The sequence below is a fragment of the Serinus canaria genome, chromosome 2 (genome assembly GCF_022539315.1).
Source record: "Serinus canaria isolate serCan28SL12 chromosome 2, serCan2020, whole genome shotgun sequence".
NCBI lineage: Eukaryota > Metazoa > Chordata > Aves > Passeriformes > Fringillidae > Serinus > Serinus canaria.
The window spans coordinates 115,927,463-115,942,205 of record NC_066315.1 but is presented as its reverse complement, the minus strand read 5'-3'; the positions used below and the strand labels follow the sequence as shown (position 1 = coordinate 115,942,205).

Genomic DNA, 14,743 nt, shown 5'->3' with positions numbered 1-14,743 from the left:
TGGAGCACGTAACTTCTCATTTGGGGAGTATGAAATCAATGTTCACATCAAACCCTGTATGACTTGGGCTTGTCTTTACCTACAGCTGCACCAGGGCTTCCCTCTCACCCTGCAGGAGTAGCCAGGACCTGATGCAGATGTGTGGGGCAGAGTGAGGTAGACTCACCTGAAGAGGCAGATGAGAGTTACAGAAGCTGACAGGTGTAAAGAATAGCTGTGGAGATTATCCAAATTCTTGCTGGGTCCAGGTCTTGGTTTTTATTACTGTCACTAGGGCTGGTTTCAAAGACAATTGCCTGTAGCTGTCCAGGGTTACCCAAATAAGCACATGCATTAATCATGCTGTGTCCAAGGTACAGGTGCATTGTAGCACCAGACTTAATTTCACTGTACCAATATTCACACTGAACAAATCAGTATGGTTGTTTGTTTGCAGCTGGATCAAAGCTAATACTCAAATATCAATAATGAAACCAAGTGGTGCCAAGCAGGTGCAATTTCTGGGCAGGGGAAAATGACCATGAAGTTGCCCTACACAAAGGATCTCCATAATTTAAATTCTGTTTCACTATATTATACATCTTACACTGTATTTTTCCCCTACACCTCTTTATTGCAGTGTGGTGTTTGGCAAAGTCTTTTTGTCTGCTTTGTAAAAACATTTAATAAATTCTTCTGGGTTTTGTTTGATGTTGTAAAAATAATATCAGAAAAGTTACACAGCACTGAGTTTTGGGGAGGCCAACAGGATGTCCTGAGGTGTGACTGCAGCAGGCACAGGGAGTGCTGCTGCTCACTTTTTGACTGAGCACTGAAGTGGATGCAAAGCTGGGGAGCCTGAGGACTGTGTCAGATTTCCTTACAGTGATAGCAATCTTCTTGAAGTGTTTGAAAGCACTTTTAACTACAATGAAGACTAGTATGTTTCTACTTGAATCTTTTAACCTATTCCATGGGGGGTTTTGTGGCTTATAGTGGTGTTTGTTTGTTTGTTTGTGTGGTTTTTCTTTTCTTTTTGTTTGGATTTTTTAACATCTCTTGTTTTTCTCCTGAGGGAAAAAGAGGCATAGGTAAAACCCAGTCCTGTAAATGACAAGTTATTTTTAGTTCCTGAACTCTTCTATGCCTAATTAGTTTAGGCAGCTGAAAATGAAAAAGAAAACCCCATGCCCTACAGCTATATGTGTTCATGTATAGCACCTAATGTCTTAAATCCCTTAGTTTGTCTCTAAAGGGCACCCATTAAAGTTGTGTGTGGAGAAAACAGCACAATCTGTTGCATATAATCCTCATACTTAAAAAAGTACAAATATTTTTTATATAAATGGGCAATCTCCCTGTCAGCCTGCACACACCCATAACATGCCCAGAAATAGGCATCAGAAACCTAAATGCAGTAGAGGAATCTCACTCTCTGTTGGTTTCCTGCACACCCCTTTCTGTTCTCTTGTGTTTTCTCCTCTCACAGCCCATGGAATTCATTTCTCTGTGACTAGCATATTTTTTTCTCAATTGCCTCTTCTCTCTGAATACAGAATCTTCCCTTTCTTATGTCTTCTTCTCTGATGTGTCTTTCAAAATTCTTGTCCCTGGCCTGTGCCAGCCTTGCCAGGATCAGAGCCAGCCTGACTGAAAACCATTCTGAGGAGAAAGTGGCACTGCCACAGCCATGGTGGGTGAGGTTGGTGCCTGGCACCCTGTCCTGCTCTGGGTGATGCAGAGCCTGACCAGCTGCTGTGCCCTCACCTTTGCCGAGCACAGCCGTGGGCACACCCTGCCCCCCTCTCCAGACTAGACTTGGGGGAAAAGGGGCAAAATGAAGGAATTTGGTGACAGCACAAGTTTCCTTTCGGATTGAGGTATACAGCCTTGGTCCTTTATCTTTGCAGCAACATGACTATCTGGAAATTCAATGGAAATTGAATTTAGAAGGTGGCCTGGGAACTTCTAGCATGGCTTCCATGCTTGGTAGTTAACAGTTCTGCTAAATTAAATAAGCCAAATTCGAGTAACATCCTGTTTCTGTGAGCAAGTGCAACACAGCTATTATAATTTTCCTTCCACAGAGTGTGATACCAAGGGATTGAATATGACAATGCAAGTCCCACAGTGTCACAGCCACAAAAAATGAGGGCCATGAGGCAGAGGTCTCACTCAGCAGCAGCAGTGCTGCTTCAGAGAAGTCCCAGAGTGTCTGTTCCCCTAAAGTGTCTGTGGCAGATCTGGGCTAGCAGAACACCTTGCATTTTCCTAGCACAAAGAGAAAAGGTCTGCATTTTCTTCTTGGTTTTCCAGTTAGGCTTGGACTAACTGGTAACACAGAGAGCTGTGTTCAAATAAATAGCCACATCTACCGAGGAAGTTGAATATTCATTCTTCACCAGAAGGACAAAGACAGATGTACATAGCATTAATTACTGAGGCAATGGCCCAGGCAAGTTTGCATCACTTGTTTTAAATGTCATTAGGTATATGTCATTATATGTAAATGTCATATATATGTACATATGTGTACATATATATATATGTGTGTATATATATATATATGTGAGTCCTTTCAGAAGATTGCTTTTGGAGTGTCTATTCCAGTCAGCTCCAGGAAGTCATCTGTATGTAATTTGGAAGCAGAAATTGTATTTATTAAGGAGTCCCCACTTCCAACCTGCTGCCTAATGTTATGCAAAATTCTATGTCACACAGAGCAGATTAAGAGTCATAATAGCTACACTGGATGAACAGAAGAGACCTCAAAAGGTAGGAAGCCAGTCCTGCAATATATTATTCATGGCTGGCCAAATCAGCTCCAGAAGATGCAATTAAAGGGAAAAGGGATTTTAAACTTTTTTTCTTTTGTTTATATCTATTATATTCATAGCTTTCTTTTTATTTTTTCTTTATTATAACTTTTTAAATTTATATAACGTATATAATAATTATAGCTTTCCTTACTCTCCAGAAATTCTGACTCCAGGGTGTCATGCTTTGTGCATGATGTCCTTGCTTAAGCAACTCCTAGAAAGAAGATTCAGGGTGATTAGGTACTTCTGCACTGTAAGTTTCAAAGCTTACAATATTTTTGAACAAAAACATTTCTATTACTGCAAAAACTTTATTAAATGAAAGTATTTTGTTTTGATGTAACTATCAACTGCTCGTGAGGAGGAAATAACTAGTATTTTTTCTGATGAGGCTGGAATTTTAATTTATTTGCATAGTAAGTCATCCTTTAAGAATACAGACTTCCTGGCAAGAGAGAGTAATAAGGACAATCCCTAAATGTATCAGTGATTTTGTGCTGCAGATTAATGCTCCAAGAAGAGCATTCCCTGGACAAGAGGGATGGAATCCATCCATAGCCTTTCTAGACATATAAATCAAAAGTATTTTATTATTTCTGAGTCTGCATCAAAAAGCAGGGCACAGACCTTTATTCAATTAAATTAATAAGAGAATCTGAATATTACAAATGCAAATAGTGCCTGACTTTCACATTAACTTTTACAAAAAGTTAACCTATAAATCTCTTGCTGGCAGATAATCCAGGTAAGGTTTCTCTATCACCTGTCAGGGTAAAAGGCTGTGGTACTCTCTTGAAAAGGAATTTTAAACTATGTAATCATCTCTCATGTGTCCTGGATAGGTCATCTTGTTTGTGAGTTAACTAAGTCATAGAAAAACTCAGAAGACCTAACTTTTTCATGCCTCATTTCCACTTCTCATGATGCCATGTGTCTGTGTCTAACTAATAATTTTTTCTTTAAATATGTTTTTACTTTATCTCCATTTCCTCAGATGCTCAGAAGCTGACCATGCTTTGAATTTTCTGCAGCCAAGTATGCTTCATTGAAAGATCAGGGAAGTGAAATCAAAGGATTGGGAAGTTCCACATTCCTCTGATTTTGGGTTGGACTGAGATGCCCAAATTAAGAGCATAATTATCACAAACCTTATATGAGAGCAAGTGAGACACAGGTCCTTTCCTCCTGCTCCTTTGCAAATATTAAGCCACTGGACTGCTAAACTTCAATATTTTATATAAAGCAATACCCAAGATTAAGTAAGATTATTTCTATTCATGCATGAGCTATCTGAGTCTAACCCATTGATTTTAAGAAACATTTTCTCCAAAGTAACTTTAGTGCAGCTAAGAGTCTGGCCACCACCTAACTGACTGTGCACTCCAGGTCACATCAATTCAGCTTCCATTTCTACTTTGTTTCATTTATTCTAATGGAAAATGTAACCTGGTCTTTGCATGTGAACTCTTGACTCCAGTGAAAATCATATTCTACTGAGGTTCTGGGTGTTTTTTATCTTAGCACTTTAAGGTCATGGAAAAATCCAAATTCAGTAATTAAATGTATGCTATATACATCCAAGTCTGTAATTTCATGTTAGTTATCCAGCTGCAACTAAACATTATGTCTTGTTGTTAAAGAGGCAAAGAGATACTTCTGAGTGGATAACAGCGTGTTCGTCCAGATAATGGCAACCTTCTGGAACAAGCTAAACACAGACACTCCACAGGAGGAGGCATTTATGGGCTAGTACCAGGTCAATATTGAATTATATGTTATGTTAGCAGTGCATTTGCAGTAAAGGTGCAAATTCAACAGTCAAAAGGAGATCTGTTTTACAGCGCTTTGTCTTTATATATAATTCAAAGATTGGATTTAGCAATGGTTGATCCCAGCGGGACTGCAGTGATTGATCCCAGTGGGACTTCTGACATTTCAGCAATATATACCAACAACTCGGATGTGCTACTTGTTTCCCTTTGCTGTATTTCTGGCACAGCGCTGACTGCGGTGGTATTTCTGCCAGTAACCATCAGGTGGCAGAACGTGCCCAGCAGAACAGCAGCCAAACCTTTTAATATTCCTTTGTACATCGTATTTCTTGGCATATTAGGTTTTGATGGGGAAAGACAGGCTGTAAAATTAGTTGAGCTTTTAGAAACCCTACTCTATTAGAAAAGCAATGACAGAGATATGTATTTGTGTGCTTGTATTTTGTGATGCTTTTCATTTTAATAAATAATAACTTTGAACATTCTGCTACAGGGTGATATTTAAAATAAAGATCATGTTTTCCCTTTTCGTTTTTTGTTTTGCTTTGTTTTTTTGCTTTCCACTACAGAGTTCTGTTTTTAGTGTGCTGCCTTTTCTAAGTCTGATTTCTTTCTTTCCCAAATCTCTTTTTCAGTGCTTGCCTGTCCAGGCTTGACTTTTCCTTCCAGATTATTGTGATGTGAAATAGATTTGATGAGATTAAACTAGCTACAAGCCTAATTTCTTACTAACTAGGCAGACTAATAGAAGTGCCTTTTAAATCAGACACATATTATACATCTGACAGATATATAGCTGTCTAGTATTTCCCCAAGCACACAGCTTACCTTAGCTGAAATACTAATTTAGATAAGATCTTTATCAGAGTGCATGAATTTAATATTTCATCATCAAAAGCACATCAGGACTCATTTCTTGAGATCAGCTTTTCGTATTTTGTTGGGGTCACTGTCTGGCCAAGCACAGACACAACCACGGCACAGCACAAGTGAGCACCACAGCCCAGGACCAGATAAATGCAGCCCCAGAGCACAGCAGAAGTGTCCCATGAGGCTTTCCAGGGCTATTCCTCAGGAGGCTGCTGCAGGGTGCAGAGCCCAGGGGGAGACCTGCTGTGACAGTCACAGCATGGGTCTCCTCCAGAGATGCCAGCCATTGGCACCAGGATGGGTCCTGGGGACCTTCCATGGGTGGGCAATGATCTCCACTGGTGTTATTCTCCAAACCTACAAATGCTTGGAGGAAAACTTCCTGCAGCAGCCCAGATACATCCTCCTCTAAACTTTAGGGAAAAAAGATTTATTTGAATTATAAAGTCTTTAGAAACCAAACCATGACTATTAAAATATGTGTGTGTGTGTGTGTGTGTGTGTGTGTATGTATAAGAGTGGCATAGAAGGTTACTCATTATCACACACCAGAAGGTCTGGCTAAAGTTTACAAGCCAGGCAGTTTTACTTGCCAAGAAAAAACCCAGAAATTGCAGTGTGGATTATAAATATGAGATCAAGGTTGTTTAAACAAGGTTGTTGTCTTCCATTTGCTCCAGCACTTGGGACTCAACCTGCTTGCCACCCTGGTTCTGGCTATGCAGATAAAGCAGTACAAGAACATACCAGTGATGTTTTATGAATAGCCAACAGGGAAAGCTGATTTCTTTGCTCATGTGTAGCACAGTTCTCATTCCAAATACATCACATGCTAGGGGATGCTGTAACCCCTCCTTGTACATGATGCTCTACTAATTGGGCAGGTAGCCAATGTTGTGGAAAATGAGAAATTAGATTACTCATGAATCACAGGCAGCCAACTTAAAATTCAAGCTTCAGCAAATCTGCTTGGAACTGACTTACAGGAGTGTTTTGAAAGCATGGTTGCATTTGGGTGGTGTGAAATAAATAGGAAACTGGGACAGAAATCTTGAAGAAGTGATATTGGGTCTTAGGGGAATAAGCAAAACAAGGAGAATGTTTCTTGCATTCCTGGGATTATTTATGCATGGCTGCTGCTTAGTGAGACTATCTTCAGAGTCTGTTGCTGGTTCTGAGACAGACAATGGACCATGCAAGGGCAGCTATTCCACAAAGCTGTCACATCCAGGACTGTGTTGTGTGACTGATGAGCAGGTACTCATGTGGAAGCAGGAATTAAATCCAGATGTTTAATTTGTTTAAAATCAAAGAAAATCATTCAAACTGTGACTTCTGTGAAGGAAGTGGAAATTATGTCAAGAAACCATCATTTACCAGCAGATAAATAAAGATGGTTTGTCAGCCTGGGGAAAACGGCACCACTTAAATTGAGCTGTCAAACAGCAGTACAGGCTAGATCTGTGTCCTTAGCTGCTAAGTAATTATTTAGGGTCCTGAACAGCCTTGTGTCCCCTTACAGTGAAGCTCAGTGCTGCTGGTAATGCTGGGTGGTCGGAGTTGACATGCTGGGAGCACACTGCCAGCATGCAATGCAGACATAGCTCTAAGGGGCAAACACTGCAGCAGTAGTCTTGATATAAAATATCTTCTTTATGGAGCCATTTTCACAGATCTGAATTCCCTGGTTATCTATAACACATTTATTAGTTTGCTCAAGTCTCTGCAAACTAACAAACCTTTCAGGCTGATCCCCCAGTTATGGTTTCAGGGATAGTCAGCTCCCTGGGCAGAGTTAGGAGAGAGACCACTTTTTTAGGGCTCCATTGTTGAGGGCACCCTCCACCTTATGCAGCCCTAACCCATCTGACATGATCTCAGGATGCAGCCCAGCCACTCTGCTGTAAAAGTGCTATTGTGGCATGCAACAACATAACCCCATCACTGTGTAGGGCACTAAGAAGGTTTCTGTCAAAATGCCCAGAATAGCAGGCAAGAGATGAACTGATTTGTGAAAAACATCCTGCTGATATTGAAGCTTTAACATGGAAGGAACATTTTCCAAACCTGATTTTTTCTGTCTAAAAGAGCTGCCAGGTTGTAATTTGTTATAATTAAACCAGATGAGGCTGATACTGGAAGGAGGCAAGCCAATTAGTTTGGGACGTCAATTTTTGTTTTTCCACTGTCAAAGTCAGTTAAAGGACCTTGATAGATTGCTGGGTTGGCCTTTTCAACCTGCTAATCCCCACATGAAAGACAGGCAGGCAGCTGGGTGCAGAGAAGCAGTGTTGAGAAAAAGGTTGCATCTGCCAACATGGTGCAGGGAGGTGACAATGGTGTTGCAATGCCTGAGCTGTGGGCAGCTGGAGGAAGAGATGAAACTCAGGATCCAAACATGGAGAAGAGCCCTGCATGGCAGCTGTGAATGAAGGAAGCCTGCACTTGAAGTTGCTTAGGCTTAAATCTGTGATTTATTTGGTGCAGAACTACAGGCTTTTAGTGACCCAACTATGTGGTCTCAGGTTTTAAATAAGAAAAGTTAGTATTGTCTCGTGCTAACCAGCAACCAGATACCCTAGCTTCAAATTCCAATTAATAATATACAGTAAATACCATTGTCTTAAACACAGAATAACAGAATCAAATAGGTTGGGACAAACCCCTGAGATCCAACCTGTGACCAAACACCACCACGTGAACTAGAGCAGGGCATTGAGTGCCACATTCAGCCCTTCCTCAAACACTTCCAGGGATGTGTTCCATCTCCACCTCCCTGGGCAGCCCATTCCAATGCCTTATTTCCTTTTCTGCAAAGAAATTGTTTGTGATGTCCAGACTAAACCTCCTCTGATGCATTTTAAGACTGTATCCTCTCATCCTATCACTAGCTGCCTAGAAGAAGAGGCTGAACTCCATTTGGCTACAGCCTCCTTTCAGGGAGTTGTAGAGAGTCATAAGATCACCCCAAGACTCCTTTTCTTCAACCTAAATAACTCCAGATCCCTCGGATGCTCCTCAAAGACTTGTGCTCCAGACCATTCACCAGCTTTGTTGCCCTTCTCTGGACAATGTCACCTGCACTCCTGAAAGCAGTTATTGGATTAAACCAGGCATCAATTCCCGTGGGTTTAACTGAGAGAGGTCCACTGAAAATTATCCATAATAGTTAATATTGTATCATATAATAATATAAATAATCTATACTATCATACCTTAGCACTAGGAAAACACCCTTCAGCCAATCCAAGCTGTAAAGTCTTTCATTGTAGAGAGTTCCTTCTGATCACAATTGAATTTAAAAAAGCTTCAAATTTTATGTAAAAAAATCTCTATGGATATGAAAGGGCCAATAATTCCACAAATTATATTATATAATCATGGTATGTCTGTCACTGCACCAGGCAAAAATCTGTTAATTTCTTGCTACAGTTTTTGTTTTCAGATCCTCAAGACATCAGCCGCTCTTTTGAGAAACTGGTTCAGTTTCCTGGCTCAGTCCTTAGTGAACATGTAGTGCTGTATTTCTGCAGTCTCACCCCCACTTTTACTGACACCTAAACTACTGTGGCAAATCTGATTCTCTAAAAAGCTGGAATTAAACAGAAACTTGGAAAAGAAAAAAAAGTCTGAAAGTTTGAAGGACAGGTCTTCAGCTACCCTAAAGTGTGACAGTATGACTTATTAATGCCACCAGAACAATTTGTAGCAACTGATAATCTCCAAGATTTTAAGATTGTCAGCAAATTCTGTTTTGCAGTACAAACCTAGTCATTTCCTGAAATTACATGGTTCAGTTAAGCTTAAGAAAACTATCCAAGTTTATTTAGAGAGTCAACATTTATTTCCTACGTAGCTGGCTGATCTGGGACTCACCTAACACCTCACTGAGAGTATGTTTTGCAAAAATAAAGGAACTACTCAAGGTTTCCTAAATAAATGTTCACCAGTATGTCCTACTATGTTACAGAACACAGCAATTAACAGTCAAATGCATTTATTATTCTCAAGATTTTTTTACCCCAAAGTGTACAGGTTGATTGATACTATTTTGGGTGTCTCAGTTTAGAAAAGAATGACAGTTTCCTTTGGCATTTCAGTCTGCATTTTGGCTGGTCCTAATGAAGACAAATTCTTCTCAATCAGGATTGTTCTGTTTGCTAAGTGAGACAGATGGCACACTCACTGTATTGGTAATGATTCTGAGATTTTAAGTGTATTTGGGATATACTACCTTGTGTTCCCTAGCTAAAAAGTGACAGATATTTCAAATGGAAGAGAACTCAGGTTCTGCCTTTGCTGAATTTTTTGTGACATGCACACAGTTCTGAAGGACCTACAGCAAGATTGGTTTTAGACACATCCAGACAAATCTGTAGGACATGGTCCAGCAGACATGCCTTGGCAGAAAATCAGACACAAACTTCCAGAGCCCTGCCAGAACTGTGTGTTGAGCCTGTGCCATCAATGGGGGTTTGTAGTGCTCATTCCTGTTCTTCCCACACCGTCCTGAGAGCAGCACTGGGTTCAGCTGAAGAATTTTATTTGAGGTGTATCCAGCCCAAGAAACACTAAAGAAGGGGTTTTCTCCAGTTGCCATTTCTTGTTGACTTTGTCTTAATACTTATATCATGCTCAGTTTCAGGGAAAGTTAACCAAAGTTCAGGTTGTGCTTTCTCCAAAGTCGGTGAGGTCTTTAAGTTAACCAGCTGGAAAGCAGGTGGATGTACCACAAGACCCTTGTCACCTGAAAATATTAGACTCTGCTTCCACTGTATTCATTAGCACCCCCAATAGGCTCATATTGGTAAATTACACAGATTTTAGGAGAGAAAGAATCGAGACAAGCTCTCTTCTAGCTCTCACCTGCTCAGACTTGAAAATACATGATAGAAGAGTAGACTGAAAATTCAGGACCTGAATGTTGTTTAGATCAGCTGAACGTTTCTTAGGGTGCCTGTGGAGGAACTCTGTGGGCAACTGTTCAGCCTCTGGTGCAGAGGTAGAGAAATACACATCAGAAGGAACAGCCTTCCTGGCTACCCTGCCAATGAAAGGCTTAACTGAGAAAAGTACAAAATCACAAACAGACTCAAAACCCTCATGATGTTTCTGCTCAATGTTGAGTCCCATAAGCTCTGTAGAGAGATGAGACTCTCTGGGGCATAGAAATCTACACAGCACTTTAATACTGTAATTAAGATGAAAGAAACAAAGCGTTCTGTTAAAAACAGCTCTCCAGAGAAAATAGCTTTGTGTATCACTTTATGCTAGTGGTGACAGAATAGAAAACAAAATACCACAGTTACATACATGTTCTTTGTCTAGAAGTATTTACAAATAACTTTACAAATTTTTACACACATTTTTCAGTTTTGCTTGTTTACTTTTAAATTAAGAGAAAATTAGTCCCCAGAGGCTTCTAAGGCTTCAGTTGGTGCCTTGTACTGTACATTCATGCTTGGCTTCTTCCTGGGAGAAGGGAGGAAAGGAGTTTAAAAATGTGCAAATCACAGACATCTAAACAGCCCTGGGTGTAAGGGTTCCTAGAGATGGACATCCATTGAGCAGTCATCCTACTTTTGTCCAAATCAGAGACAGCTACTCGAGATGGACTTGGGGCAAAAGAGACTGGGAAAGGAGGAGTCATACATGGGTTGCAATAATTAGGTGAGTACATTAGTGCTTGAACATCTGGGTAAGAAGGGTCATACATCAATCCCTGCTGCATACAGCAGTTCAAAAATGCAAGGAGTGGACATTGTGAATTCTAAAGACAGCACTGAAATGATCTCTTGATCACTGTTGGAGTTTGACTCCCGCTGCATATTTTGGAGTCAAAATTACTGTTTACTGACACAATCTTGACCAGGCACAGTATGATCCTCTCAGTCAAAAAATACTGAACTTTTGAAAAAGATGCACCCTCCTCCTAGTTTTCACAGGTTGTTTTGTTTTCATGCCTCAACACTAAACATTGTAAAAATACTGAAATTAAAAAAGAAAAAATTTTACAATTTACAAGTGTCCATATAAGTAAATCATTTAAAAATTCAAGATCATCTACAAGGATCTACCAAATAACAACGCTGATAATGACACTGAGCCTGTGGGAAGAATAATCCACATGCTGTGAGGAACAGATGTGGTGGGTTTCTTCCAGAAGGATGATTCACAAGGTTGGTCTTTTCTTCTAAAATCTGTTTCTTCAGCTACAGCAGCAAAAGTCTTGAGTCCACGTTCATTACTTACTTCGACCTAAAAAGTGGGATATAAGAATTACTCACAAATGAACATTTATTTTATTTATCTTCTAATTTATAAGCTGTAAATTCATACAAAGTGAGAGGTTAGTAACTAATGAACAAGTGGATAATAATTTGTTATTATTTGTTATTGTCACGTGGTCAATAATTTCATCAGCTGTGAGACTCACCTATATGGTCAAGAATGAATGGCTGGGTACAAAGCAGTAGCTTTGGACTGTGCATACCACAAAAGCAAAAAACATTTGGGAGAAGTCCCATAGCTGGTGAAGCATATCTGAAGCTCATAAAACATATGATATTGATACACATTATAGATTATATATATAATATACTATATATATATATACACACTTATTCATTTTAGCATAATATATTTCAATTGCATGAGACATATTTTCACGCAGTTATAAAATTCTGATGTGATCTGGTCACAAACATGAGCATTTAGCTGGACTCACACTATTTATAGTCCTACCACAGGGACACATCTGCTGAATCTGTGTATTCTCCCTGTAATCATTTTCACTTGTGTAACCTTGGAAAATCTATGTTGGTCTTTCAGAGCAATTTAAAGGTGGGTAAAGTCTCAGGAGAAGATAGAAACAGGACAGGATCACACAGATGCATCATGGAGTGGTGACCTCTCCACTGGCATAATTTCTCATACAGTGGATCAATTCCACAAGCACAAATAAGTATTGTTCTTGAAAAGGCAAGGGACATCCCTAACTGGAATGAGGGATTTAGTGTCTGTCCAGATAGAGTTGCTTAAAGCTGTAGCAGTTTTATTTTATTTTATTATTATTACTACCATTACAATTATAATTAAAATTTTCATTACTATATTAGTTCATTTTTCTTATTATAGCATGATTATGATATTATCCTATTAACATATATTATAATATAATAATTAATAATAATAATAACCTCTAATGCAAGCCAAAATGTATCTTCATATTTTTTCCTGCTAGCCACCATGCTCCTCTGTTTTCCACATGAAGTGTTTCTAAATATTACTGAGTGACCTGGCTGCTGATTCTGTGATTCAAACAGGCACAACAGTCTTCTTATGCACGGTCCATATGCTTGAGTTCCAGCTGACACAACACAATGATATTTTTTCCACTCCCCCTGTTGTCTCCTGCCTTACACACACCTTAATTGAAACTGCATGGCTGAGAGCAAAGTTCCTGCTTCTCCTTGTCCCATTGCCTGATGAAGTTACAGGCAGAACAAAGAGCAAACAGGCAAGACATGATCGCTCGGATTTGGATTAAAAATTGTTCCCCATGGGAACAAGTTCAAATTTAACTTCTTCTCAGAGGTGAGTAAGAAAACTAATCTTAGTCTTGCTAATCATTAATGATCACTAAGCAGACATTGTACTGAATGTGAGCACTTGATAAAAGCAGACTGTCTTCTGCATAGCTTGGATGAGACCACAGAGCCTTGTCTTTTCAGTGGGCTATGTTTAGTTAATTCTTGAATGAAATAAAGGAAATAAAAGGGATGAGAAAAAGGGAAATATGGCCAAGCTTTCATCTATAAAGTAAGATTTATAAAGGCTTTTCATGTATTTTTGCAAGCATTATTCATGTTAATTTCTAAGAGAATTCTAACTCTCAGAAATGGAGTTTTGCACAGCCTAGACACCAGAAGTCCCTTTTTAGAGATACTAAGAATTTTCAGACTGTATGTAACTGATACATACAGCAATTAACTCATCAAAAGAAGTCAAGAAGTCTAACCTGCTGCAGAGAGATAAGCATCTGCAAAGCTCTGGCACAATCCACTGACCAAACTATTTCCAGCAATTTGGCTTTTAACTCAGACTTTGATCACTGACATAATTTCCCTCCAAGCTTAGATAAAGGTCCTCTGTATCTTTCAGTACATACAACCAAAACATCAATAAAAAGGAAACCCAGCATCATTTCTGTCCCAGTTTTATACTCCTTGAAGCAATAAAGAGGCCAGAGAGGCCCTCCCAGCAGTACAAGGATACACATTCATAGGAAATGGAGAGATAACTCTTATTCTCCAGTGTTGTAAGATCACCAACAACCTCCAAATCCCTTGAGCTACTTATTGAAAATCTCCTATCAAGAACAAATTATCAGATGCTGTGACTCTTCTACAGAAAAAAAAAAAAAACCCTCAAAAAAAACCAAACAAACCAAAAAACCCTACATATATTTTGCAGGAATGTATTTGTAAGTATTTAATAGATATTTCTTTTATTGTCTTCTTTAATTATACTAGGTTTGCTAAGAAAGTACTAAAGATTTATGCACTTGATGCTTAAAACTAGTCTGAATGCAGGTTTAGAGATTAAAATCTTTTATGGAGAGGTGTAAATGCTGCAGGTGTGGCCTTCTTGCTCCTGAAGATCAATTTAACTTTTTAGTCTAGCAGCTTATTCAGAAGATTCAAACCCCCATTTTGCAGTCATCTTTCTCACAGAAAATGCAGCAAAATAGACAATGAAATATTACTAAAGAAATGTAGACTTCAATGTAGAGCTTGTACTTAGTCAAAAGTCATAACTTTGTTTAGTTGTCTTAATGTGTTATTTGCTCCTGCTCTGATGTACACCATAATTTTGGGCCTTCATATTCCATAATATTTGGACAAATTTTCAGTAAAATTTTGTCTCTTATTTCTGCAAATCGAAAGCTGCATCATGAACAAAAAATATAATCCTGCAAAAATTAATAAAGTCACAAAGTTCAGGTATCGAGTTCCAAGCCCAAACAATTTTTTAGCAATTGTCCATTTTAAATTAAAACTCCTAGCATGTGAGCACATGCATATAGCAGGAAAAACCTTCAACCCATTCTAATTCTGTTAACTGATAAGTAAAATAGAGTCATTAAATCAGTTTCAGTCAATCAGCTGTGTGTGCATTTCATGCTGCATTTAAGAGGCATGAAAGGCCCAAAGGTAAATTTAAAGACAGAGAGCAACATCACAACAAGTTCCAGCCATAAAGAATTTCCAAATTAACAACTTCTGTTTTACCAATAATACT

At 39.0% G+C, this 14,743-nt stretch overlaps 1 protein-coding gene across 2 annotated transcripts in view; it reads right to left on the bottom strand.

Moving 5' to 3' along the window:
* Positions 1-9,480: 9,480 nt before the first annotated feature.
* Positions 9,481-14,743, bottom strand: part of NKAIN3 (sodium/potassium transporting ATPase interacting 3) — a 333,648-nt gene continuing 328,385 nt past the window's right edge. For both annotated transcript variants that reach the window (XM_030237690.2, XM_030238107.2), the window contains one exon: positions 9,481-11,698. In XM_030237690.2, the coding sequence (XP_030093550.1) occupies positions 11,685-11,698 (14 nt within the window). In that variant the 3' untranslated portion in view covers positions 9,481-11,684. The remainder of the gene's footprint in view (positions 11,699-14,743) is intronic.